The sequence below is a fragment of the Notolepis coatsorum genome (assembly GCF_963971535.1).
Source record: "Notolepis coatsorum genome assembly, chromosome: 14".
Classification (NCBI taxonomy): Eukaryota; Metazoa; Chordata; class Actinopteri; order Aulopiformes; family Paralepididae; genus Notolepis; species Notolepis coatsorum.
The window spans coordinates 48311331-48338914 of NC_140178.1; the positions used below are offsets into that span (position 1 = coordinate 48311331).

At 43.1% G+C, this 27584-nt stretch overlaps 2 protein-coding genes across 3 annotated transcripts in view; one reads left to right on the plus strand and one right to left on the minus strand.

The window, feature by feature from the left end:
* The window catches only part of st13 (ST13 Hsp70 interacting protein), a 55875-nt gene extending 51042 nt beyond the window's left edge, over positions 1–4833 (minus strand). For both annotated transcript variants that reach the window (XM_084328182.1, XM_084328181.1), the window contains exons 1-3: positions 4696–4833; positions 4194–4336; positions 153–201 (exon numbers count right to left, since the gene is read on the minus strand). In XM_084328182.1, coding sequence (XP_084184308.1) covers positions 153–201; positions 4194–4303 — 159 coding nt within the window. In that variant the 5' untranslated portion in view covers positions 4304–4336; positions 4696–4833. The remainder of the gene's footprint in view (positions 1–152; positions 202–4193; positions 4337–4695) is intronic.
* A 144-nt stretch (positions 4834–4977) lies between these two features.
* The window catches only part of xpnpep3 (X-prolyl aminopeptidase 3, mitochondrial), a 73904-nt gene continuing 51297 nt past the window's right edge, over positions 4978–27584 (plus strand). The window contains exons 1-2 of the mRNA XM_084329986.1: positions 4978–5298; positions 9178–9300. Of these exons, the coding sequence (XP_084186112.1) occupies positions 5226–5298; positions 9178–9300 (196 nt within the window). The 5' untranslated portion in view covers positions 4978–5225. The remainder of the gene's footprint in view (positions 5299–9177; positions 9301–27584) is intronic.

Here is a 27584-nt window from a genome sequence, read left to right on the forward strand (position 1 = left end):
AGGTTTTTAAGTACTCATATTAAGTACCCAAGTGTAAATGAAAAGTGGTATCGGGACATCCCCAACTCTTTAAGACTGATGATACTACATAAATACATTGTGTCAGACTTTATAATGCATATAAAGAGTAGAAATTACTCTGCATTTCTCACCTTGCATGAACCTTCAGTCTTGGGTTGTGGTGGAAGTGTGGCACCCATTCTGCAACAGACAGACATGGTGGAGGATTCTATTAGCAAGACATTGTCTCAAACGCATGCATTTAAAAAGGTCATCCACCTGTACTTGAACCAATCACTTCATTTAGACGCCATGGAGAGAGTCCCCAAGAGGATGCAAATCAATCTCCTGTTTAACTGCAGATCACATATCGGATGCTTAACACTTTGAGTGCCATGCCCGAGAATATTCGGGTTTACGACCTGACCGTTGAATGCCACGTCAAGGCTATTCTCTGGTGTTTATTTTTTTATTAGCGATCTGAAATCATATTGCATCACGCAAGCCTACCGTTGGAGATCCAGGGACCGCCGGCGATCAGATGTGAAAAAAGCACCCCCTATCGTCTCCCAGATGGTAAATCACCCTTTTGGAATGGACTCAATGAAAGTGAATGAGAACGTATTTCTGACTCCACATTTTACTTCTCACTGATGCAGCCGGGGTCTACCAGAGTTCATTCTGGAGCCTCTGAGCCACGCGGATCATGTATTCTACTGTATACACGGTTGATAAATACATTTATCGATTTTTTCGAATGGCGATCGGAAATTGGAATAAACCATTTGGATACCATCTGACCTCAGGTAAGGAATCTATGTTATCAAGTGTTAGGATAATCAGACTCGTTTTCACAGAGATATAAGCGTTTATGTGATATGTGATATGGCTGTTTTTACTGTAAAAGCCATGAGGAAATACGGCACGAGCGTGCGTGCGCACACATATACTATCGATCATCTAGCGTTTATTTGAAAACGATTCATAAATAGGCCGACAAATGACAACGTTCTGGAATATTCCAGTAAAAGGCGATTATCATAGGCATGGGTTGTTTTCCCCCGGAAAACGGGTGATTTTCAAAATGCTATCAAACGGAAATGAAGCGATAAAAATACAATCTGCCTTGCCAATGTTGACTGGAAAATGAGTCTTTGATAAGCGACGGGCAGATTAGACACATAGCCATAATTTAAAACATAGATTAGGCGATATTAACGTTAACATTGGCCGTGGACCGTGGCATTCAAGGGAGTAAAAAGGAAAACACGGCCGGCGCTCAGTGTTAAAAGGGAAGGTTCATTTTAGATGTCTATAGCTGACTTACAAAGCGTCTTTATGACATTCAGAAGGTTTATTGTGCCTGTGTCTTTCATCAAACAGCCTCCTGTTACCACTTGTTTTTATTAGCAATGCTAGTGCAAGTCAATGGGGTATGAAATAATGTCTGTGAATATGACATGCAGGCTATTCCATTTAGCCTACTCCTTTTTTTTATCTACTTTTTCTCCCCATTTTCTATTTTTTCTCCCTTCCCCAATTTCGTATTGTCCAATTCTACCCTCCCCCGTCTCGAACGTTGGTAGGCCATGCCTCCCACAAGCCGGCTGCAATGTGAACAAAGCCTTGCATCACGTGTCCCCTCCGGTACTTGAGGCAGCCGTCGCATCTTTTCACCTGCACAGCGCGATCTCTCAGCGGCGAGGGTCTGCGTGGGAGGGACACGCCGCCCCTGTTGCTTCCTGATTCTACTGCGCAGGTGCACCAACCGAACTGTAGGAGTCGCTGTCCACAACGTCCGATCCCCACCCACCAGCTTCACACCCCCTAATACTGCCAATTGTATTAGTATGAACGACCAGCCAAGCTGGTAGCAACGCCAACGCTGGCTCGAACCCAGCATATCCTGCGTTGGTGGCGAGCGCCTTGCCCACTGCGCCACCTAGCCGCCCCCATTTAGCCTACTTCTATAAGCTTTAGTAGGTTTTCTCCAGGCAGTCAGACTAGTGAACAAGTAACACTAGTGGCCGCACTGGCCGGCTACCAACCTGTGACTAGAGTAATACAGTGGCATTTCATCACCGTCTCTGCTACTGATGCACACACTACCGTTTCTTGCACAGACTACACCCATGCTGCGGTTGTTACAGTAGCCAGAGCTACTTCATCACCGATTCTACCGCCACTTTGCACCCACACTGCAGGGCTTTCCCTAAACAAATTCTGGAAGACACTCAGACGTCACAAGACCGCCGGCCATCTTCGTATAGGGGACAACAAACGGGTTTCTAGATCAAATGTATGCGTTGAGCTCAGTTTTTATTACATCTTTTATCACATTCTTGTTCATTTCATAACCTTATATAAGGCTTTCGATTTGGATTTTTGATTCCGTCATTAGTACAAAACGTACACAGCAGCTCTTTGGCATTGTGATGCACCGAAGAAAATTACCCTCGATTGCGTTTAATTTGCCGCTTTTCCGATCCGTTTTCTGCACTAAATGAAGCGTAAACAATGTACTGGGAGTGAATTCCCCCCCCCAAGCCGTAGTTGCCTAGCAACAACAGACAGGAAGTTGACTTCGAGAATAGGGGCACAGCGCCACCATGTGTTTTTGCAGTGAAAGCTTGGGGCCAGCTTATAAACCGACAAGTCATTGTATAATACGCGATTGCCCTGTCCTCTGTGTACTGTGTGTTTGCATGGGTGTTTTCATGTTCAATGTTAAACTATTGTGCAACCATATACACTGTACTTAAATAAATAACTTATTTGGAACTTACCTGTGTGTTTGCTATTTTATTGAAATCATGTTTTTAAGTTGCAGGAAATTACAGACATGTCTTTATTGCAAATGTTTTGCCTCCTGGACCAAACCCTAGTTTGTTTGAAAATCCTTGTTTGAAGATCCTGGGGAAAGCCCTGCACTGTGACTACATTGTGAATATTGTAAATGACCGTAATGTTTTTTTTTAATTTTTTTTTTATATCATTGCTATGCTGCTCATTTTTTTGGCACAGGAGCTAAGAACAAATCATCTCACTCTTCTATGCTGTAACATAAGAGAAAGATGCGACAGAGCGGCTACGTGGCGCAGTGGGCAAGGCGCTCGCAACGAATGCTGGAGACTAGGCTCGAACAGGACGCCTCCTGTTCGAGCCCCGCTCTCCACATTGCTTTCAGTTTAGCTGGTCGTCCACAGTAATACACATTGGCCGTATTACGGGGAGGGAAACTGAAGGGTGGGGATCGGGCGTTGTGGACAGCAACTCCTACAGGTCGGTTGGTGCGCCTGCGCAGTAGAATCAAGAAGCGATGGGGGCGGGGCCCCTCCAAAGCCCAGACCCCCGACGCTGAAAGATCGAGCCGCCCGGCTTGTGGGAGGCAAGAAACAACATTCGAAGACAGGGGAGGGTTGAATTGGACGATATGAAAATTGGGATGGGAGAAAAATAGATAAATGGGAGAAAAAGTGGATCAAAAAAAAAAGAGAAAGATGCGACAATAAAAGATGATTCCGATTCTAATAACAACAATAAGTAGTAAACCTGTTTGAGGATTTTGAGGAAACTGGTTGTATGTGTATCCCATTGACTTGCATTAGCATGAACAAATGAAGGGAGGCTTGTGCCAATTCCTCAGAAATCAAAAGACATGAAACATGAATTTCACAGAGGGGGTGTGGTTATCAACAGTAACTTATAGGCTTAAAAAAAACTCAAACTTTTAAAGCAATTTTTCTACACACTGAAGACTAAAAGCTTGGCAGAGTCTGAGGTGCAGCCTGCAGTAACAACCCCTCCCCCACGCAACTCCAACATCAGACCAAAACAACACATTTAAAACAAAAAGCAATACCACAAGGGGCTCTTTTACCAAGAGGTAACTTGTTTTATGGAATTACAGATTCTAACTTAAGTGGAAAGGCATTTTAGCAGCAGTAAATTGGCCTGTGTGCCTGCAGTATAGTGTATACTGTATAGTAGTATGTAAATGTATAGTCACCCATATCTAGTACCAGATGATCTGAATGATTTAATATGATATCTAAATCCACTATTAGCTAAGCTCTACCTGTGAAAAATACAATACAAAAGTCCCCCAATATACAACTGACAGTGCGTGCCGTGTGTGACACGTGCTGCGACAGAAAGGCAGACAAGACGCTTGGTGCTGTACTGATACTGACCCATGCAGCCAGGTTCTCAGGAAGGCCATCTCTGGCTGGTGCAAGACTCCGGGGTTGGAGTCACACATCTTCACGAAGGCCTTCAACTCGAACACTTTCCGGGGGTCCATCCTGTTCCCTCAGGTCCAGCAGCACACAGCGCGCTGCACACAACACAACACAAGATTAGCTAGCAAGGCTAACGTGGTGGGTGGCTGGCTAGTTAACGTAATTTCAATGAATGAATGAATGATGGGGTGACATAGCCTCTAAATATACCAACTAATGTGTGGAAATCAGTTCAATCCACCACAGTTGAAGGCACTTGCAATCATTTACACATTTACACACGCACTGCACAACTTAATGAGCGCGTGGGGCGAGAAGCTTCTGGAATAACGTTGCGAGCCGCGCTGCGCTGATTGTTTGGCGCATGACGTGATGATAGTAAGCGAACAATATTATAAACAAGAGATATCGACATACAATTGCGATAATCCATATCGACTGAAAGGCTAGGTACCTGTGTGGAGAGTTAAATCTTCAACGGCTGATAAGTGCAGAAGACGTATAACGCTGGTCGGTTTCCCACTACGATCACACACTAATGGAGGTGGCTTTCCTCCGATATTTTTATTCAGGCGTTAATTAGACGTATAATGAAAACACAGGGTCCTCCCTTAAGACGAATGCGTCGCATGCATAATAGGTCATTCTGCTTCATCCAACCAGAAAGACCGTGTATCCTCGTTCTGACCAATCAGCGGAAGGGTCTTAAAGGGAAGGCCAAACTTGTCACCTTCTGGTAGAAAGCGCTCAGCGTTTGATCACCATACTCGGGACCTTTTAGGTTATAACGCTTTCTGTGTTCCATCTCACATAGACGTTTGACAGTATACATTAGACCATCACTGTAACTATCCGGTTTACATCAATGCTCTACGCTTTAATTAAATCGGCTTCATGTGATCATTTGATACAACTGCCCTGCAGACACAGACCAGGCAGACATCATGGTGGAGTTTGACTGACTAGTCTCGCCGACTTGCAACAATGTTGCCCCCGCTGCACAACATTCTCGTCAGATCGTCTGTCAAGCTACTGTCACGCTCTAATTGGACTCGAGGTCAGGTGTGATATTTGGGATTGACTGGTTGTCATTTATTAGTGTAATCTCTAATAATGTGTTGAGATTGTGGGTTTGACAGGGTTGTTTTGCTGCCTTTTTTGTCATCATACTTGAAATGCATCAGAAAACTGAAAATAATGGCATGGGATCATATCTATGAATCTAGCCAACATGCTGTATATCATACCAAGACATCACAGCTGTGGTCATAGATATATCCCCTGATATTCTGCTGCACAGTGTGGACTCATAGGACAGAATGATTTGACAGAATGATGTTTAGTTTAGTTTCTTTAATAGTTGTCATACAGAAGTACAGAATACTTTCATACAAAATGCTTCTTACTGTTACGCTCCAGAGACTGTGCTAGACAAGATAGTATCAAATAACATAGTATAGCATGTAATTTAGAAGAAGAAAATGAGGTCACAGTGTTCGGTATAGACATATGTACAATGTTCTGAGTTACCATATAATATACAATACTATGCAGTGTACTAATGTACAGTACTATCTAGTGCAAAGCAGAAATGGGATGAGGTACAATTTAGGTACAATTTACAGTAAGGTGTACGAGTTGTAGTGCAATCCTTCATCAATAAATATAAAGTGTGGGGAGTGGGTGCTACAGTGTTTGTTTAAAGTGGGTGTGTGCTATAAAGTGTGTGGAGTGGGTGCTACAGTGTGTTTGTTTAAAGTGAGTGTGTGCGTGTGGATGTGTGTGCTATGTGCGTTTGGTGGTTGTTGTTGTGTAGTGTTCATTCATTGTTCGTTTAGCAGCCTGATGGCCTGGGGATAGAAGCTTCTTCTGAGTCTTTCTGTGCTCGCCTTGAGACTCCGGTATCGCTTGCCTGACCGCAGCAGTTCAAAGAGGCAGTTGTTCGGGTGACTGGAGTCTTTAATGATTCTCTTAGCCTTGCCCTTGCAACGCTTGTTGTAAATGTTCTGGAGGGTGGGGAGCCCCCCTCCAATTGTGCGTTCGGCTGAACGTGTCACTCTTTGTAGTCTGCTTCGGTCTTGTGCAGTGCTATTCCCAAACCAGGAGGTGATGTTGCCGGTCAAGATGCTCTCTATTGTACATGAGTAGAAGTTCTTAAGGATCTTCTGACTGACTTGGAACTTCCTTAGGCGCCTGAGGAAGTAGAGGCGTTGTCGTGCCTTCTTCACAACACTGTCAATGTGTGTGGTCCATGTCAAGTCCTCGGATATGTAGGCTCTGAGGTACTTAAAGCTGTTGACTCTCTCAACCGGTGCCCCGTCGATGCTGAGGGGGCTGTAGTCCTTGACCCCCGACCTCCTGAAGTCCACAATCATCTCCTTTGTTTTGCTGACGTTCAGGGAGAGGCTGTTTTCCTGGCACCATCCCGCCAGGACCTTGACCTCTTCCAGGTAGGCCCTCTCGTCGTTGGCAGAGATCAGGCCCACCACCACTGTGTCGTCAGCAAATTTGATGATTGTATTGCTACTCCGCTGAGCCACACAGTCGTGTGTGTACAGGGAGTAGAGGAGGGGACTCAGAACACAGCCCTGGGGGGCCCCTATGTTGAGGGTGATGGATGAGGAGGTGCAGTTGCCTGCTCTCACCACCTGGGGTCTGCCAGTCAGGAAGTCCAAGACCCACTGGCAGAGGTCATAGTTCAAGCCCAGGTCCCTGAGCTTGGCTATGAGTATGGAGGGGACTATGGTATTGAATGCCGAGCTGTAGTCGATGAATAGCATTCTCACATAGTTCCCCTGCCTCTTGTCCAGGTGTGATGCTGCTGTGTGCAGCACATGGGCTATGGCGTCCTCCGTGGACCTGTTGGGGCGGTATGCAAATTGCAGGGGGTCCATGTTGATGGGGAGGGAGGAGCAGATGTAGCCCTTTACTAGCTTCTCAAAGCACTTCATGGCTATGGAGGTGAGAGCTACAGGGCGGTAGTCGTTGAGGCAAGCAGGCTTGGATTTCTTGGGTACAGGGATAATAGTGGACTTCTTCAGGCAGGTGGGGATGATAGCCCCTTTCGTGACTGTGATGCACGCCAACATTTAGTACCGTTACATTTGTGACATATATGATATGCAAATATACAGTACTGTTACCCATAGATCCTGACAGAGAATATACATATGATGGGGAGGGGACTGTACATTAGGAGGGGGTGGGTGGGTGGGAGAGAAATATACATACGGTGGGGAGAGAATATATACATAAGGTGGGGAGGAGACTGTACATTAGGAGGGGGTGGGTGGGTGGGAGAGAAATATACATACGGTGGGGAGGGAATATATACATGCGTGGGGAGGAGACTGTATTAGGTGGGGGTGGGGGGGTTTGGACATTTACGGTGGCCAGTTTCGAATTGCAGCCTCCCGTAGGTCCTCTTTTAGAGTGGTTTTGAATGTGGGTAGGGATTCACATTCCTTTACAGCTTTGGGTAGGGCGTTCCACATTGATGTGGCATAATTGCAAAACGTGTTTAGTCCCTTGTTTGAGCCGAATCTGGGTTTAACATGATTTGTTGAGCTTCCTCTGGTGTTGTGGTCGTGGTATTCACTGACCTTTGGGAAGTATTTTGACATGTACATGGGTACCTTAGTCGTATAGTGTATCTTGTAAACCAGGCCCATTGCAAGTTGCTGTACTCTGTCGTCTACTCTAAGCCATCCTAGGTTGTCAAAGTGGGCAGGGGTGGGGTTCTAGGGGTAAGGTCAAGTAGAAGTCTGACCAGTTTGTTTTGTGATGTTTGTAATCTTGTTTTTAGCGCCTTTGAGGTGCTTTGGTACCATGAGGTGCAAGCATAGTCGTAGTACCCTTGAATGAGTGCTCCTGCCAGAGTCTTCATCATCACTTCAGAATACCAGCTTTCTATGCTCTGCTTGGTGCCAAACTTTGGTGCCAGTTCTATTGAAGCCTATGGGAGATATATACAAGCTATATGAGGAAATACATCAACAAATTGCAACAATGCAACAAATTGCCAATAATTCTGACATCCGAGATAATAACCTGTTTAAATGATGAGGAGATGGCTGATCCCATTCAACTTAATGTCGGCCGAACTGAACGTTTTCACACTTGGCACCAATGTGTGTTGCACGCACTACACAGTGACGTAATGACCCTTCCTTCATTTATAGTTTCCTTGTGTTGAGGTGTCCTTGAGCAGATACTTAACCCCCAACTGCTCCAGTGGACAGCAGGCTGTGGTTGTATTAAGATAGGATATTCCTTTATTGATCCCCTTGGGGAAATTCAGGCATCATAGCAGCATGGGGGGGAAGGGGGGGGGGTACAGGTAGTAAAACAACACAGTATACAGGTAGTAAGAAACAACACAGGCAGTGTAAACAATTTGATCAATATGGTCAATATAATTTACTATCTGACTAACTGAGGAATATTCACATTATTCACAGTGTCACATAAGGTGCAGTATGCATGAGGTAGTGTTATAATTTACTATCTACTACATTATTCACAGTATCACGGTATCCACTGAAATATACATTATTCACAGTATCACAGTGTCCACATAGGGTGCAGTAAGCCTAAGGTAGTGTAGGTTGTCCTCCTTGGGTTCCTATAAGTCCCAGGTCAATGTCTGGTAGCAGTCGCTGTCGCTGCCCCCTGTTGTGGAGCCTGGAGGCTGCTAGTCGCTGCCCACTGTTGTGGAGCCTGATGGCCGCTGGTATGAAGGACTGTCCGAGGCGGTTAGTTGAGTGTCGGGGGGGGAATGAGTCATTGGACGTCTCCCAGGTGTGAATGTGTGGAACTGTTGTGAATATGAAGCAGGGTGTTGAAAGAGAGCATCCATGCTCAATAAAGGTTAAGAAAAACAACAACCCAGGAGGTGTTCATGTTAGATTATTGTGTTTGATTGTCTACACTACAGGATGTGTCTGGTGTCCATGCAGGAACATATCGGTGAAGACGGGGGGTTTGAAGCCGAGGACCATTCCACCGCGATACCTGGGCCAGCCAAGCCCCTTCACCCATCCCCACCTCATCAAGCACGGTGAGGCTGTTCATGGCAGTCTGACCGTGGTCACCTGTCAGATATTTTCAATAACGACACATGCAATTCTTTTTCCTGACCTTCTTCTAGACCAGGGGTTCCCAAACTTTTCAGGCCGGGGCCCAGAAAATAAGGCGTCAGAGAGCCGCGGCCCAATGCACATCGTCAGGCTTTTTATTTTTATTTTTTTGCCAGGCGACCGATTTTTTAAGCCAAATATCACTTCAATCCTATTAAGTTAGTTCAAGTTAGTTATTCATTTATATGTGCTATTTATGAGAGGGCTAACTTGTTGCAAAATAATAATGATAATAATAATAGCCTCATTAAAATACTATTGTTGCTTCGGTTGTTTTCAGCGTTTTATGTGCATAATCTGTTATTTAGTTTGAAATGTTCGTTGAAATAAGTAGATTTTTCGTTTTTGTTTATTTATTAAGTTAATATAAAACCATATAGTCACATTTTAGAATACAATAGAATAGAATTTTAGAATACAACTAGAAACACTGTCCTGGCATGCTTCTAAGTTCAGTGGCCTGACCAAAAAAATTTAAATAAAAAAATTAAAAATTAAAAAATTAAAAATAAAAAAAAACTTTTTTTTATTTTTATTTTTATTTTATTTTTTATTTTTTTTTAATCATCTCGCGGCCCACCCGTGGCTGCTCGCGGCCCACCTTTGGGTCGCGACCCCGACTTTGGGAACCACTGTTCTAGACCATAGTGTGTACATGACTATTGTATTTATCTTGAAAATCTTTTAATGATTCTATTTATACATTTTCTTTCACAAAAATAAAACCTGATGTAGCGTCCTGGCATCACGGGAAACAGTATAATATTACTAGAAGGACCAGATAAGTGTCAGGTGTGTGGCAGCAGAACCTGGCTCCAGTTTGTCAGTCCCACATTGTTTGGTTCACTTCACTATCATATTATATTAATCTTTCAAAATAAATATATAAATAAACTCCCAAAGAGCATTGTTGTTGGTCCATAGACATAGAAGTTAAAATGCCTCCATATTTACACATACATCTTGCTGTAGTCCGAAGACCATGTGTTCCCAAGAGAAGAAAGACAACACTAGGTGGAGTTGAGTCTGTATTGACATTGCAGTATGAAAAGAGACCAACATCTGTTACAATGGCTACAATAAAGGCAATTTTAGAATTCCACTGAGTAATGGACACAGACAGTTCAATAGCCACAATGATAATAATATATGTTAAGCTTGTTAGCGTATAGCATGCTGGGACACCACGGCTAACCGTTTTACATTAGATTCATGTATTGTCATTATACAGCACAAGTACAGTACAACGAAAGGAGTTTGCATCTAACCAGAGTGCAAATGTAGCAATAACGTGCAATAGCAATATACAATGTACAAATGATTGAACTGGAGTATATATAAATGAGTCCTGCTGAGTAATAATGATAATCAGATGTATGTACAGTGTTTATAGTATTGTGTACACACTGTACAGTGATACAGGTATGGTAAGTCCATACTGGCCAGCGGTATAACTAGTAAGAGTAGGTAGTAGGGGTGTAAAGGTACACGTATCCGTACCGAACCGTTTCAGTGTGTACCGTACCGAACGGCTGTGTAGTGTACTGAACGAATACAACGGTATGTTAACCACTAACGACCGCCCACCGGGGGCTGTTTTTTTCCCAATCTAATATAATTATAAATAAAAAATAAATAAATGTACAAGTCAATTATTCATTTCAATATAGAATATTCGTTGACAACCCTACAAGTACAATTTGTTACTGCACAGTGCACTACATCACCCCTGAGTGGAACATGGAAAGCCAAACTTTCACCCACTGTACCGAAAACCGGTACCGAACCTTGACTTCAAAACCGATTTACGTACCGTACCGTGGTTTTTGTGTACCGTTACACCCCTAGTAGGTAGGGATATATACAGATATAGATATAGTATATATAGGTATGTATTTAACAACAGTGTCTGAGGAAGGCACGCAGCATTGTCAAGGACACCTCTCACCCCAATCATGGACTGTTTGCCCTCCACCCCTCCGGGAGGCACTACAGGAACCTCCGCTCCAGGTCAAGCAGACTCAGGAACAGCTTCTTTCCCTCAGCTGTCATCTCTCTGGACTCTGTGTTACATTGACAGCCCCCCACCCCCACCCCACCAGATAAACTCTGAACTCTGACTCCATTGCCTACACCCTAGGTATATACTGTACGACTCTGAACTCTGTTGCCTATACTCTCTATACTTTATTTATACCTACCAACTGCTTTCACGGTCTAGTGTCTACCCATATACTCTGTATGATAGCATGTACAACAGTGCTGAATATACCGCATATTTACACTTTTATATTTATATCACCGCATATATATATATATAACTATATTTGTCTAAATATACCTGCATATAACCCCTCATATACTTGCTTGTACACCTGCACATAACCCATAGCGCTGTATGATAGCATGTACTATAATGCTGTATATACCATATATATATATTTATTCACCGCATATATACCTATCCTCTGTCTGCACATAGTCACTTACTATATCTATATATGTACATAAATTATCCTACTCTTACTAGTTACACTGCTGGCCACTGGCCAGTAGTAGTCATACTGTCTATTTATATAATGCACTCTGTACATGCATCTGATTAGCATTACACTCTGTAGTACTAACTTGTATATTTTGTACCCAGTTTAACACATTGGCCGCCGGGGATTAGCCGCATCCTTAGCAGCTCACGCCATCACTGTAAACGGTGGGAGTCGCTCACCTTGTTTGCAGGGCTATAACTATTTAAATATTATAGCTATATGTGCATTACTATGGCCCAGTTGACATCGGGTATCTATCGTTCAAGATGTGGGAAAGTAATATTTTTTACATTCATACATTGCCGTTTTATACCGTGGTGAATATAAGTATAGTTTTAGAGTGGTCTAGGATAATTCCTAGAAAGCTAGTAATAGCCTGCAACGTATATTATACTTAAACCATTGGCATTTTGTCCCTATACACGCTACAATTAAAAATTCAAATGCATATGATCGGTATATATTATGTTCCATCATGCATGCAGGAAATGGGGGGGGGGGGGGGGTCGTTTATGATTGATTGATTATCAATAACGGCATTCGTTAGTACAACCCCATACGCTGATCAGATCGTTTGCAATGAAAGAAATGGACAATCAAGCTGGAATTAACGTTAGATTGCTCTTACCGCTTGCCGATGAGACTGCAGAAAGAATATTCCAATTATTTGATGGCCATCTGCTAGATCCTATTTCCGTTTGGCCGACGCCATAAACTCCAAAAGCATATTGATTCTTGCGTCTCGAAGGCGATTCAATGCACTCGACTGTTCCTCTGGATTCAGGGCGGCGGTATCGGGCCGTTGCGATCTCAGACAGAGTGCCAGATTTTCCCAGAGCCTTGCTGGATGAATTATGAATGGAAATAGCGAATAAAAGAAAAACGGATCCAATAACGAGTATACTCGTTGTCTGGTGCTCAACGATTGGACGGCAATAACGAGTTAACTCGTTGTTGGCGCAGAAAGGGTTAACCACCTGTACATTGTATATTGCTGTTGCACTTTACTGCTACATTTGCACTCTGGTTGGATGCCAAACTTATTTTTTGTTGTGTATAATGTGCTGTATAATGCCAATACGTTTTAAACAGACGTGGATAAGTATATACAGTAAATATGAATATATAAATATATATATGGTATACACGCGCTATCAAGCTGACCAAGGTCTTAACTGACATCTCCACGATGTCACTAGCCCAGGCAGTTGTCCCAGCGTGCTCTAAAACCACCTCCATCGTGCCAGTGCTGAAACACTCCTCTGCCACGATTCGCAATGACTGCCGCCCCGTAGCACTTACCCCCACTATCATCAGCTCCTCTTGGCTGTTCTCAAGTCCAGTCCAGGCTGAAGCTTAGGGGGGACCGTGCTTTCGCTGTGGCAGACCCAAAGCTCTGGAATGAGCTGCCACTGCATGTTAGACAGGCCCCCACTCTGCAGGTGTTTAAATCACGCCTCAAAACACATTTATTTGCTTTGGTTTTTAAAGTTTGAGAGACTTGCCTTTTTATGTGACATATTGTCTATGTTTTTATTGTGTGTTTTTATCTTTTTATGTTTTTATGTTTTTATCTTATGTTGTGGGACTTTTACAGCACTTTGGTCAACTTTGTTGTTTTTAAATAAAGTGGATTGGATTGGATGAAGTGCTTCGAGAGGCTGGTCCTGGCTCACCTCAAATCTGGCCTTTCACCCTCACTGGACAGACACCAATTTGCCTACTGTAAGAAGAGGAGCACGGAGGACACTATCTCCTCAGTGCTACATTCCACCCTCTCCCACCTGGATGAGAGCAATACCCATGTGAGAATGCTGTTCATCGACTTCAGCTCAGCATTTAACCCTGTAAGGCCCAAATTAAAGGGGCTATGTATTGCTATTCCTAGCACTATTTGGGCAACTTTACACAATTCCTGTTAGTCTATTGAAGACATTTGTAAGGTTTTTTTCAAAAAAATGCATTGTTTTATATTTCTAATCAAGTACTCAAAACCATAATTTTTCAGCCTCAAGAAATCAGGCTGTTATGGCCTGGCTCCGCCCATAAGCACTTTGAGTGACAGTGCCACACAGTCTGCACTGGTAGAGGGAGGGAGGGAGGGGGGGGAAGAGAGAGAGAGAGAGAGAGAGAGAGAGAGCGAGAGAGGGAGGGGGTGGGAGAGAGAGAGAGAGAGAGAGAGAGAGAAAAAAAAGACAGTCCGCCGGCAGCTTGTGGTTTTTTTTTTCTTTCTTTCAATCTCCCGTTTGCGTGTGTGTGGCGCGCTGCAGGTCCCCCCCCCCCCAAGTGCTCTCTATCTCTCTTCCTTTCTCTCCCTCCGCCGGCAGCTTGTGGTTTTTCTTTTTCTTTCTTTCAATCTCCCGTTTGCGTGTGTGTGGCGCACTGCAGGTCCCCCCCCCCCCCCCCCCCCCCCCAAGTGATCTCTATCTCTCTCCCTCTCTCTTCCTTTCTCTCCCTCTCGAGTATGAGGAAATGGTTTCGCTGTGTACAGTCAGTCTAGGTAGAATGGGGGCGGGCATTAGCTCCAACCACAGAGCCAATCGCATCACTGTGCGCTACCCAGCGGCCATATGACGCGTATTGGCCGGTCAAAAAAAATATGACCTGATTTACTAGACGAGGAAAGGGGCTGGGCTGAATCTGAGCAATCCGCCAATATGGTATTTAGACCCTAAAACACATTGATACGAACTCCTATTACTATAATACAATGCTAGAGACTGAAAAATGACATTTATAATACATAGCCCCTTTAAATTGACATTATCAACTTCAGAGGCCAGAATGTGGGACCTATATACACATTTACTATCCAATAGCATTGTAACAACAGGACCCATTGACTATGTAAATAGCTAAAAGTGATGTTGTAACACCATCATCCCCTCTAAATGCATCTCCAAACTTCTCGTGGAAACCAAGGACTTCAGGAAGACTAGCGCAGACACGCACATCCCCGTCCTTAATAAACAGGACAGAGGCCGAGTGTGTCTCCAGCTTCAAATTTTTGGGAGTCCACATCACAGAGGACCTCTCTTGGACCCTCAACAACTTGTCACTGAACTCTGTACCACAATGACAGCCCCCCCCCCATACCACATAAACTCTGAACTCCATTGCCTATACCCTAGGGTGGCTCTGTTATCCCTACTGTACGAACTTTGTTTGTTGCCTAAACAAAATGTATACCTACCTATTGCTTTCACGGTCTACAACGGCCCTGCACTGTAATCATAATATTAATTATCGGCCCCAAAACAAAAAAAGAAACGTTAATTAAGAACCTGGGAGGACTAACCCCTTGGATAAAATCTGAGGTCACAAGTCTTGGGGTTATCATAGATTCAGAACTGAACTTCAATTCTCATATTAACAAAGCAACCAAAACATCGTTCTTTCATCTCAGAAACATAGCAAAAGTACAACCACTTATTAATCAAAACGATGCTGAGAAGCGAATTCATGCATTCATATCTAGCCGGTTAGACTACTGTAATGCACTTTTCACAGGTCTCCCTAAGAAAACCACAGAGAGGCTTCAGCTCATCTAAAACTCTGCAGCACGACTGCTAACCAAAACCAAAAAGAGAGAGCACATTAGTCCAGTCTTAGCTGCTTTACACTGGCTTCCTGTAACATTTAGAATTTACTTCAAGGTCCTTTTCCTTACATACAAAGCCTTAAATGGACGGGGACCTAGCTAAATCGCCAACACTCATAAATTACAGGCCAGCAAAGGGCGGCTACGTGGCGTAGTGGGCAAGGCGCTCGCCACGAAATGCTGGAGACGCTGGGCTCGTCAGTTCGAGCCCAGCGCTCCACATTTGCTTTCAGTTTAGCTGGTCGTCCGTACTAATACACATTGGCCGTATTAGGGGGTGGGAAACTGATGGGTGAGGATTGGGCGTTGTGGACAGCGACTCCTACAGGTCGGTTGGTGCGCCTGCGCAGTAGAATCAGGAAAGTGTCGGGGGCAGCGTGAGCCTCCCACGCGTTACTCCTCGCCACTGAGAGATCGAGCTGCGCAGGTGAAAAGATGCGACTGCTGTTACCTCAAGTACCGGAGGGGACTTGTGCTATGTATGACTTAGTCCACATTGCAGCCGGCTTGTGGGAGGCAAGAAACAGCGTCCGTGACAGGGGAGGGTTGAATTGGATGATACGAAATTGGGATGGGAGAAAACATAGAAAAAAATGGGAGAAAAAGTGAAAAAAAAAAAAAATTACAGGCCAGCAAGAAGCTGCGATCATCAGCTGCTGGACTACTAGAGGCTCCCAGAAACAGTCAAAAGAGGATCGGTGATGCAGCCTTTATCAACTACGCCCCAAAACTATGGAACAAACTACCCGAAACCATCAGGGAAGCCAACTCGCTAGATATCTTCAAAAGACAGCTTAAAACTCTCTTTGCTCAGGCATTTAAATGAAATATCAGGGACTCTTTATCTTGACACAAATTGTATTTTACCTGCACTATTCTTATTCTGCCTACTTGTATAGACAATCAAATTCATGTGTCAGTTCTATGCTCACTACCTCCTATGCACTGTAATTTAGTTAAGAGTGATGCACTGCTCTGTCGTAAATGTTATTGTATCTTATTATTTTATTGAGCTATTTTATCGCACTACTGCATCATTTTACTCTTTTCTATTTTACTAACTATTTTATTGCACTTTTTTACTCTGTCTATTCTATTTTATTATTTGTATTACTGCCTATTTTAAAACTGAATCAAACCGTAAACAGAGAGGCCTATTGGGATGTTGGAAAAACTGATTAGCCTTACCTTGCTGCTACCTTTTTTGTCTGTAACCAATGAGGTTTTATATGTCTGCACTTTATGCCTGTACTTTTTTACTGCTGTGAAGCACTTTGAACTGAAATGTCTGTATGAAAAGTGCTATATAAATAAAGTTTATTATTATTATTATTATTATTATTATTATTATTATTCAGGGAGGAAACAAACTTTTTGGCTTACCAGCCAACTGGCGAGTAGATAATTTTTTTTACCAGCCAAACAGATTTTTTACCAGCTAAAAATAAATTGCGTATGTGTCCCCCACCGGTAGCCCTTACTTCTCATCTAAACTGCAGAGACAAAATGGGTGATTATTAGCTTGTTAAACTGACGTTACCATAACCACCAGTCCCCACCCCACCTACCAACCCCCTCCAATGTACAGTTTTGGTGTAGGAAAATTGCTTTAGGATCACTTCTGTAAAGAGGACTTCACTGTGGAAGAGAAATAAACCGTTTGGATATCTTTGTTTTACACCGGAGTGGCTATGGACATTATTTTCCTGCTATCAATGAACGTACTACTCACAAGTAAGCAACTTTAACCAGTAGAGTGGACCGTCGGCCCTCATAAATTGTACCCATTCTGCAATCTGTTAATAAAGTTTTCAATCAATCAAAAGTAAAACCACCATAGCTGGCGTTGGTAACGGTTAGCAAAGTTAGCTAGCTAACTTGCTGGTCGGGGAACCCAGCATCTAACGTTAGTTTGCAAGCAAGCTACAGGTTGACTAGCCATAGATATATATCACTAGATGGCTTACCCGCGCTGCTGGCCAACGGAGACCAACGTTGCCACATGGTGGCCATCTTGCAAGGGTGGAGCACACCCACTCATAACATGCATGTCTATGGTGCATGTACTCTCGCAAGATGGCCGCCGCAGAAGTACGCGGGAGACTCCGCCTTGAGCCATCTAGTGTTTTATATCTATGTGACCAGCTACCTAACGTTGGCCCTGGCGATTGTCTTTACTCGCCAGTGTGGCGAGTGGTCTTCATGAATCACTCGCCAAACATAAAAAATACTCTCATTTGGCGAGTAAAATGGCCTAATTTCCTCCCCTGTTATTATTATAATAATCATAACTACCTACGTCATACTATAGTCTACTCATTTAACTGTATGATGGCATGTACAATAGTGCTGTATATAATGTATATATATTTATATTTACCCCGGCGGCTACGTGGCGTAGTGGGTAAGGCGCTCGCCACGAAATGCTGGAGACGCTCGGCTCGTCAGTTCGAGCCCAGCGCTCCACATTTGCTTTCAGTTTAGCTGGTCGTCCGTACTAATACACATTGGCCGTATTAGGGGGTGGGAAACTGATGGGTGGGGATCGGGCGTTGTGGACAGCGACTCCTACAGGTCGGTTGGTGCGCCTGCGCAGTAGAATCGGGAAGTGTCGGGGGCAGCGTGGCCTCCCACTCCTCGCCACTGAGAGATCGAGCTGCGCAGGTGAAAAGATGCGACTGCTGTTACCTCAAGTACCGGAGGGGACTTGTGCTATGTATGACTTAGTCCACATTGCAGCTGGCTTGTGGGAGGCAAGAAACAGCGTCCGTGACAGGGGAGGGTTGAATTGGATGATACGAAATTGGGATGGGAGAAAATATAGAAAAATGGGAGAAAAAGTGGATAAAAAAAAAATATTTATATTTACCGCATTATATATACAGTACGTATATATCCATATCTGTCTGAATATACCTGCATATAATCTTTATTTTTCTTTTTTGCCCTTTTTTGAGGGCACTCCATCCACCCCCCCTCTTCGGGGGACAACCTTATTATTTATTATACGTTTTAACTATTTACAGTGCAAAATTCAATAAAAAGTGTAGTAAAATAAGAAAAATAGTGACATTTCATTGCCCTCTCGGAGGGGGGGAACTCAGACTAGACATTGACAAACAAATTACAACTAAGGACAATGAAGGACAACAACGAATACACATGACAAGGGAAAGGGGGGGGGGCAGAGAGGGGAGTAAGTAAAGTAGGGGGTGAGGAGGGGGGGCTCACAGGTCAATCTCCTATGATTAGGAGCCTAGATTATCCACAAGCAATTCCCAGATGCTATTAAATTGTGAGACTTCGATGTGATCCACGGTTGAGATTGTTTCCTGTGATATGTAATTTGAGAGAAGGCCCAACCATTGCCCAGTATTCAAATTTTTTCTTGTCTTCCAGTTTAAGAGGATAGTTTTCTTGGCAACAGCTAGGGAGACGAGCAGGGGTTTGGTGTTCTGGACTAATAAATTGATAGCAGTAGTATCCCCAAGTAGACAGAGGGAGGGGGAGAGAGGAATGCTGCAGCTCATGACCCGGGATAGTGTATTGATGACGGAATTCCAGAAGTCTTGAACAGGTGGGCAGAGCCAGGTGGCATGGAAATAGTTGTCTGGGGTGTTGAGGGTGCAATGGGAGCATACATCTGTGCTTGCAAATCCCATTTGAAACATCCTGTGCTGTGTGATATGTACTCTGTGTAACACCTTATATTGGATTAATTGAAGGTTAGTGTTGTTAGTCATTGTGAATGTGTTGGTGCAAATTTGTTCCCAGGATACGGCATTGGGAGAGAAAGCCAAGTCCTGTTCCCATTTTGTGAAGGGGAGATGGAATGTAGTGTCTGCGCTTGCCAGTATTTTGTATATATTTGAAAATATTTTCTTCTGTGATGTTATTTTATTCATTGCTAATATAATTGGAGGTGGTTCAAGATCATTTTGTGTAGTGTTAATTTTAGATTTCAAAATTGATTTCAGCTGTAGAAATTGGAAGTGTTGGTCTGTCCCAATGCCGTATCCTTCAGTCAAATCTTGATAAGTGATTAGGCTGTGGTGTGGTGAAGATGAGTAATGCCTTTTTGTTTCCAAGCTGGGAAGTATATGGGTGATTTGCAGAGTTATGCCAGATTGGGGTGTATTTACAGGGGGTGTTACCAGTGATTTTGTTGGCTTTCCACCAGGGCTTATCAAAATAAATGGTTTGGTTCCGGTTGCCGACCGACCCTGCCGATTTAGGTGCGACCCAATTTATTTTATGAGTTAAAAAAATAAATAGTAAAATCTTTTTATTTATTTTTATATACAATAAAGTTTAATCAAAATCTTAGTCAGGCGGCTAGGTGGTGCAGTGGGCAAGGTACTCACCACCAATGCTGGAGACGCTGGGTTCGAGCCCAACTCTCCACATTGTTTTCAGTTGGGCTGGTCGTCCGTGAAAAGTGATGGGTGGGGATCGGACGTTGTGGACAGCGACTCCTACAGGTCGGTTGGTGCGTCTGCGCAGTAGAATCAAGAAGCGATGGGGGCGGCATCCCTCCAAAGCGCAGACCCCTGACGCTGAAAGATTGCGCTGCGCAGGTGGAAAGATGCGACGGCTGCTACCTCGAGTATCGGAGGGGACTCGTGCTATGTATGGCTTACACGTCCACATTGCAGCTGGCTTGTGGGAGGCATGAAACAGCGTTCGAGATAGGGGAGGGTTGAATTGGACGATACGAAATTGGGATGGGAGAAAAATAGAAAATGGGAGAAAAAGTGGATTAAAAAAAATAAAAATCTTAGTCAAACCTTTAGTATTATGGATATTAAACATGCTGGCAGAGTACATGCATCCATGTTGTCGTGAACATTTTAATTAAATAAAGAAATTCCCTATCCATAGTCGCCGTGGGAAAAAATTAAATAAAACAAATTCCCTACCTACCCATGGCCTTAACTGACAACCAACAGGAACCAAACTATTTATTTTTAGGCCCAGGCTGTCAGAGTTGTGGAAATGACTATTCCTAAAACAACGGTGATGTTTTATGCTTGTGCTAAGGAATGGCAGATCTTGTGGTGAGATTTCCATGCACACGTCCTTCTCAATGTCTTCCCATGGGTTGTATTGTTGGGTAGGGTGAATCCATTTGTAGATGTATATTAATTGGTTGGCCAGATAGTAGTTGAGAAAGTTGGGTGCTCCTTGGGTTTTTCTTTTTTGAAGGGTGGTTAAATAAATTCTTGCTTTTTTATTCTTCCAGTAAAACTTAGTAATGATGGAGTCCAGGGAGTTGAACCAGTTGGTGGTAGGCTGGGTTGGGATCATAGTGAATAGATAATCTTTTTTTGGGAGAATTGACATTTTGACTGTTGCTATTCTACCTATTAGTGAGCGTGGTACGTTTAGCCATCTTTGTGTGTCGTCTTCTATTGTTTTTAACAGTGGGATGAAATTGAGTTGAAATAACTCTGATAGCCTGGGTGAAATGTTGATTCCTAGATATCTGATATTCCCTGAGGGGAAGGATGGGCTCTGAGCTGCAGGACTCCATCACCCCCCCACAATGGCAAGATGATTGACTTCAACCAATTTATAGCGTAGTCTGATATTTTAGAGAAGGAGTCTATGAGTTTGGTAGTTGCTTGTAGTGAATTGGTTGGTTCCTGTAGGTATAACAACACATCGTCTGCATAGAGGCTGATCTTATGGTGAGTATTGTGTGTAATGATTCCTTTGATATCATCAGTTTGTCTGATTGCTGCTGCGAGAGGTTCAATAAAAAGGGCAAAAAGAGAGGGGGAGAGTGGACATCCCTGCCTGGTTCCCCTGTGTGAAGCGTGAAGCTTTGTGATGTTAGTCCGTTAGTAGTAACAGTGGCCCTGGGTGACGTGTATAGTGTTTTAATCCAGTGAATAAACAACTCTCCAAAACCAAATCTTTGTAATGTCCGGAATAAAAATTACCAGTTTACTCTATCAAAAGCTTTTTCTGCATCTAGTGAGGTGATTATTACATCGAGGTTTTGTTGTTTTGTTATATTCATTAGATGGAATAATCTGCGCATGTTATTTGACGCGAGGCGTCCTTTAATAAATCCTGTTTGGTCGGGGTGAATTAAGGTGGATATGACTGTTTCCAGTCTGGTGGTTAGCAATTGAGTTATTTTAATATCTGTGTTGGATCAATGAGAGGGGGCGGTAGCTAGAGGGTAGGGTTGGGTCTTTGTCCGGCTTGAGCAGTAGTGGGATGAGTGCTGTGTTCATGTGTGGGGGGATTCTGGAAGTATGTTTTATTTCATTAGCCATTCTTATGAATAGTGGAGATATTGTTGACCAGAAATGTTTGAAGAATTCAGCAGGGAAGCCGTCGGGTCCTGGGGATTTTTTGGGCATCTGAAGTAATGCTTTGTGGAATTCAGTTAACCGATTCGCGGCCAACCACGTGTATATTGATTGGGCGCCATCCTTTGAAGGCCAACCACGTATATATACGTTGTAAACTCTGTTTTGCTTTTATTCCATTTTAATATCCTACTCAATGTCACAGAGCTGTAGTTTGGCTGGAAACGGCATATCGGGACTCCGAAAGTGCAGTACCGGCCAGATCCTGGTATTGGCGCTGTCTCGATAATGCAGTTTCCCCTGTTGCAGACCGGGTGTCACCTTTTTTTCGCTCTGTGTTAGCTTTTCTGTTAGCCTAAAGCTGCTTTACCAGATCGCCTAGAATACTTTTTGCGACGCAAAATTCAGTATGCAGTAAAGGAATATAGCATCAGCCAATGGACATATCGATCTACCAGATGGCGATCAAATAACTGGGAAATTCTTTTTGGAATCCAACCGGCCACATGTAAGAGCGATTTCACGTCAATTTCAGTCTGATCGGGCCTTGTTCTCATAGCCATCCAACCGGTCAGCGTATGATGTTGCAATAACGAATGCCGTTATTGGTAATCAATAATCAGAAACGACTTCCCCCGCCCCCCCCCCCCTTTCATGCATTCATGGTGGAACATGATACCGATCATATGCATTTAGATTTTTATCTCTAGCTTGTGTAGGGCCGAAACGCCAATCGATTTAACGTTATTAGCTTAGCGCCCTATAACTAGCTTTGCAGGAATTACCCCCGACCATTGCGGTATATAGTTTATATTCGCGACGCTATAAAACGGGAACGTATTGATGAAAAAATTATTTCTTTATGGCATATTGAAGGGAAGGTTTATACTGTCAATTGACAATGACAATGGACACATAGCAATAATATAAAATATAGATTTAGCTCTACAAACAACCTCACGCACAGTGAAAACTTGTAATGAAAAGCTGGCCTCATAGAGTGGGATTAGACGGGCCCCAATGGCCCCGAATGTGTTAGGGTTAATGGATTGTCCAGTGATTGTGCATGCTCTTTGGATATTTGGGGAAGATTTATTGCATTGAGGAAGGCGTCCATCATATCAGCAGTGCTTGGATTAATGTCAGGTGTGTATAATTTACTATAGAATGTTTTAAATGTGTCGTTGATATCTTGAGGTGCTGTCAGCGTCTTCCCTGCTGAGTCCTTTACTGCAAGTATAATTGATTTTTCTTAAAAAATTAATTTGGTTAGTTAATTCCTCGATTATTTGTTTCAGATTTTTTTTTTTTTTTTTTTCTCCATTTTTCTCCGATTTTCTCCCATCCCAATGTTAGTCGTATGCCAATTCCCAGTCCCTTCCTGGTCGCTGCGCACTTACCCCCCACAGTCAGATCATCTGGGAGAGTGGAGGCTACCACGTGCTTCCTCCGACACACGTCCAGCCAATCACCGCTTCTTTTCACCTGGCAGCGCGGATTCTCATCGAGAGGGCGTAGCGTGTGGGAGGATCACACTATCCCCCTCAAGTCCTATCCGCGCTTAGCAGGCGCCCCGACCAAACTGTAGGAGTCGCTGTTTACAACGACCCGGACCCACCCCGCCAGCTTCTCCCACCCTCTAATACAGCCAATTGTATTAGTGCAGACGGCCAGCCAAGCTGGTGACAACCCCGGAGCTGTGAGCTGGATTCGAACAGGCGAATCCAGCTCACAGCTCCGGGGTTGGTGACGAACGCAATCTCCGCTCGGCCACCTAACCGCCCTGTTTTAGATTATTTTCTAATTGGAGATCTTTTTTTTTCTTATGTGATGAATATGATATGATGTTTCCTCAATACTTCTTTGGCCGTTTCCCATAGTAATGTGGATGAAATTTCTGGAGTCATTCATTTCCATCAAAGATGTCCACTAGGGGTGTAACGATGCATCGATTAATCGAAATGCATCGATTCTAATGTGACGATTCAACTGCATCGATTTGAAAATGTTAGAATCGATTATTATCGGAATAAAAAAAAATAGATATTTCATTTCATTTATTGAATCGTTGCCTGAATAATCGTAATCAAAATTAATCGTTGTGAGGTCACATTGTTACACCCCTAATGTCCACTCTTTCTTGAAATATGTGTCGAATTCAGGGTCTTCCAGCAGTGATGTGTTGAAGCGCCATCTCTGGGAAGGTGGTTTGGGGTGATTAGTATTTAGAGTGAGGGAAACGGGTCACTGATTGTAATGGGATGGATTTTAGAATCACAGATGTCTGGTTGGATTGAGTTGCTGGTAAGAAAGAAATCAATTCAAGAGAGAGACTTATGGACATGTGAGAAATGTGTATACTCTTTAGAGGAGGGATGGCTCGTGCGCCAGCTGTCGCCAAGACCAAAATCTGTCATATATTGCTTCAGTGTGTCAGTGGAATGCCAATTTCTTGATTTGCTTGTTCTGTCAATAGTGGGATTAATAACTGTGTTGAAGTCACCTCCAATTATGATAGTTGAGTTGGGGTGATTACTTAGTGCTGAGAAGAGAGTGAAAAAAGTGGGGTCATCAGCATTAGGACCGTAAATACTGGCAATGGTCATGTTGTGATTATAAACAGAGCAGTTGACAATGATGAAACGACCCTCTGGGTCTGAAAATGTGAAATTGTGAGTGAGTAGCAATCGTTTATTAATTAAAATGGAAACTCCTCTTTGCTTTGAATTATATGTTGCTGAGAAGGTTTGAGGGAAATGTACAGATTTAAATTTGTGATGGTCAGATTCTGCTTGGTGGGTTTCCTGTAATAGATGGATGTCTGCTTCTTGTTCGCGGACGACTCAGTCCTGCTGGTCTCCAACAAGAACAAGTTACAGGTTGAAAAAACCCTCAGCTCAGAATTCGGCAGAATCTGCACCTGGCTCGCTGATAACAAACTATCATTACACCTGGGTAAAACAGAGTCCATTCTCTTCTGATCAAATAACAAACTCTGCAAGACCGACGGCTTCTCAGTTACAGTGGGTGACAATATTGTCACAAGGAAAGATGAAATTACATATCTAGGGTCCATCCTAGAGGCAAATCTTTCCTGTGACAAAATGGCATCCAATGTAATAAAAAAAGTCAACAAACAAACTCGATTCTTGTACCGGATCTCCTCTCTGGTAAACAAGAATACCCTGAAGACTCTGGCAGGAGCACTCATTCAAGGGTACTACGACTATGCTTGCACCTCATGGTACCAAAGCACCTCAAAGGTTACAAACATCACAAAACAAACTGGTCAGACTTCTACTTGACCTTACCCCTAGAACCCACCTCACCCCTGCCCACTTTGACAACCTAGGATGGCTTAGAGTAGACTACAGAGTACAGCAACTTGCAATGGGCCTGGTCTACAAGATACACTATACGACTAAGGTACCCATGTACATGTTAAAATACTTCCCAAAGGTCAGTGAATACCACGACCACAACACCAGAGGAAGCTCAACAAATCATGTTAAACCCAGATTCGGCTCAAACAAGGGACTAAACAATTTGGCAGCCTTTTCTGGACTATCTTGGAGATCTCCCACCCGACTTGACTGAATGACCTTCTCATTGATCTCTCTAGTAGCTCCATTCTGGTAAAGATGTGTTAAAGATGTGTTGAGGACATCCTGTATCTCTCAATGTCTCTGAAAATATTGTAATTTTTTGTTCTGTTTTTTTGTTGTCGTTTGTTTCTGTTTTCCTGTTGTGTTTGTTTACATATGTAGGGACCTTTATCACTTTATCTTGCACATTTACAACCATTTACCATAGGCGTATATAGGCACCCACATATAGTTGTTGTTATTGTTGCTGTTATTACTGTCCTGTAATTGTCTCAGTATTGTCATTTGTGTATGTTTTGAATAATGGAAAATCAAAATAAAATATTAAAAAAAAAAAAAAAAAAAACAAGGGACTAAACACGTTTTGCAATTATGCCATTAACGCCCTACCCAAAGCTGTAAAGGAATGTGAATCCCTACCCACATTCAAAACCGCTCTAAAAGAGCACCAACGGGAGGCTGCAATTCGAAACTGGCCACCGTAAATGTCCAAACCCCCCCACCCCCTCCTAATAGACAGTCTCCTCCCCACCGTATGTATATATTCTCTCCCCACCGTATGTATATTTCTCTCCCACCCACCCACCCCCTCCTAATGTACAGTCTCCTCCCCACCGTATGTATATATTCTCTCCCCACCGTATGTATATTTCTCTCTCTCCCACCCACCCACCCCCTCCTAATGTACAGTCTCCTCCCCATCATATGTATATACTCTCTGTCAGGATCTATGGGAAACAGTACTGTATATTTGCATAACATATGTCACAAATGTAACAGTACTATATACCTGTATGTCATGTATGTCCCTATGCCATAAATGTCATGATGTCATGTATGTTGTGTATGTCATAAATGTCACTATGAATTGAAAATGGGGGACTCTGATGTAAACAAGACAAACGTCTTTCTCTGGTCTGCATCCCCTTAACAATTGTATGTATTGAGCCGTACTGTATTGTACCCATTCTGCAATCTGTTAAATAAAGTTTTCATTCATTCATTAATTCATTCTAGTTCCACTAGGTGGTTCATGATTTTAATTAATTTAGCCTGTGTGAATATTCCATGTTATAAATTTAATAGGAAGCATTTAGTGTTTGTGTGTAATATACAGTATGTGTGTATGGTCGCGCACGAGTGTGCATATATATATATGCGCATAAACGTGAGTGTGTGTGTGTACAAGCATATAATCTTTCTATATACCTACTTATACACCTTCATATAACCCATATAACTCTATATGATAGCATGTACAATAATGCTGTATATACTGTATATACAGTATTGTGACGAGCCTGGTGGTGTTCAGGCTCGACACGGACCAAAACAAACTATTTCAATGTCCGCACAATTTCAATAAATAAATGATATTTATTAGGGATGCCCCGATCACGTTTTTTGCCACCGATCACCAATCGTCTATGAGCCATATCGGCCAATACCGATCGTTTTTGGTTTATAAAAAAATAATAATAATTATTATTAAATATATATATTATATAATTATACTTGTAGTTGTATTATCTGCGAGACATCGCCACCACGCAACAAGTCAAAATGCTTGCTATCTGCAAACAGCTCCACTGTCTGTGTGTAGGCAGCTAACGTTAGTATACGTAGGTCTCATGGAGGACTATGCCTCTGTTGACATGAGTCTGGGAGGCGTCAACACTTCAGGCAACCAACTTGCGTTGAGCGTTTCTCTGATTGACCACGACGCCCATGTGACCGCGGCAGAGCGAGAGAGCGGCAGAGCGGAAATAGGCTGCATTCTATTGCCATGCTCTGCGACAAACTCTAACCTTAACCAACTCCGAAAGAATGCCTAAACTTAACCCTAACCTTAACCAACTCCAAAAGAATGCCTAAACTTAACCCTAACCTTAACAAACTCCGAAAGAATGCCTAAACTTAACCCTAACCTTAACCAACTCCGAAAGAATGCCTAAACTTAACCGGCGAAAGAAATATTGCCATGCTCTAAGACAAACTAACCTTAACCAACTCCGAAAGAATGCCTAAACTTAACCCTAACCTTAACCAACTCCGAAAGAATGCCTAAACTTAACCGGCGAAAGAAAGACTTTTATATAGAGGCGATAAATTAATTAAACGTTAAAAAAA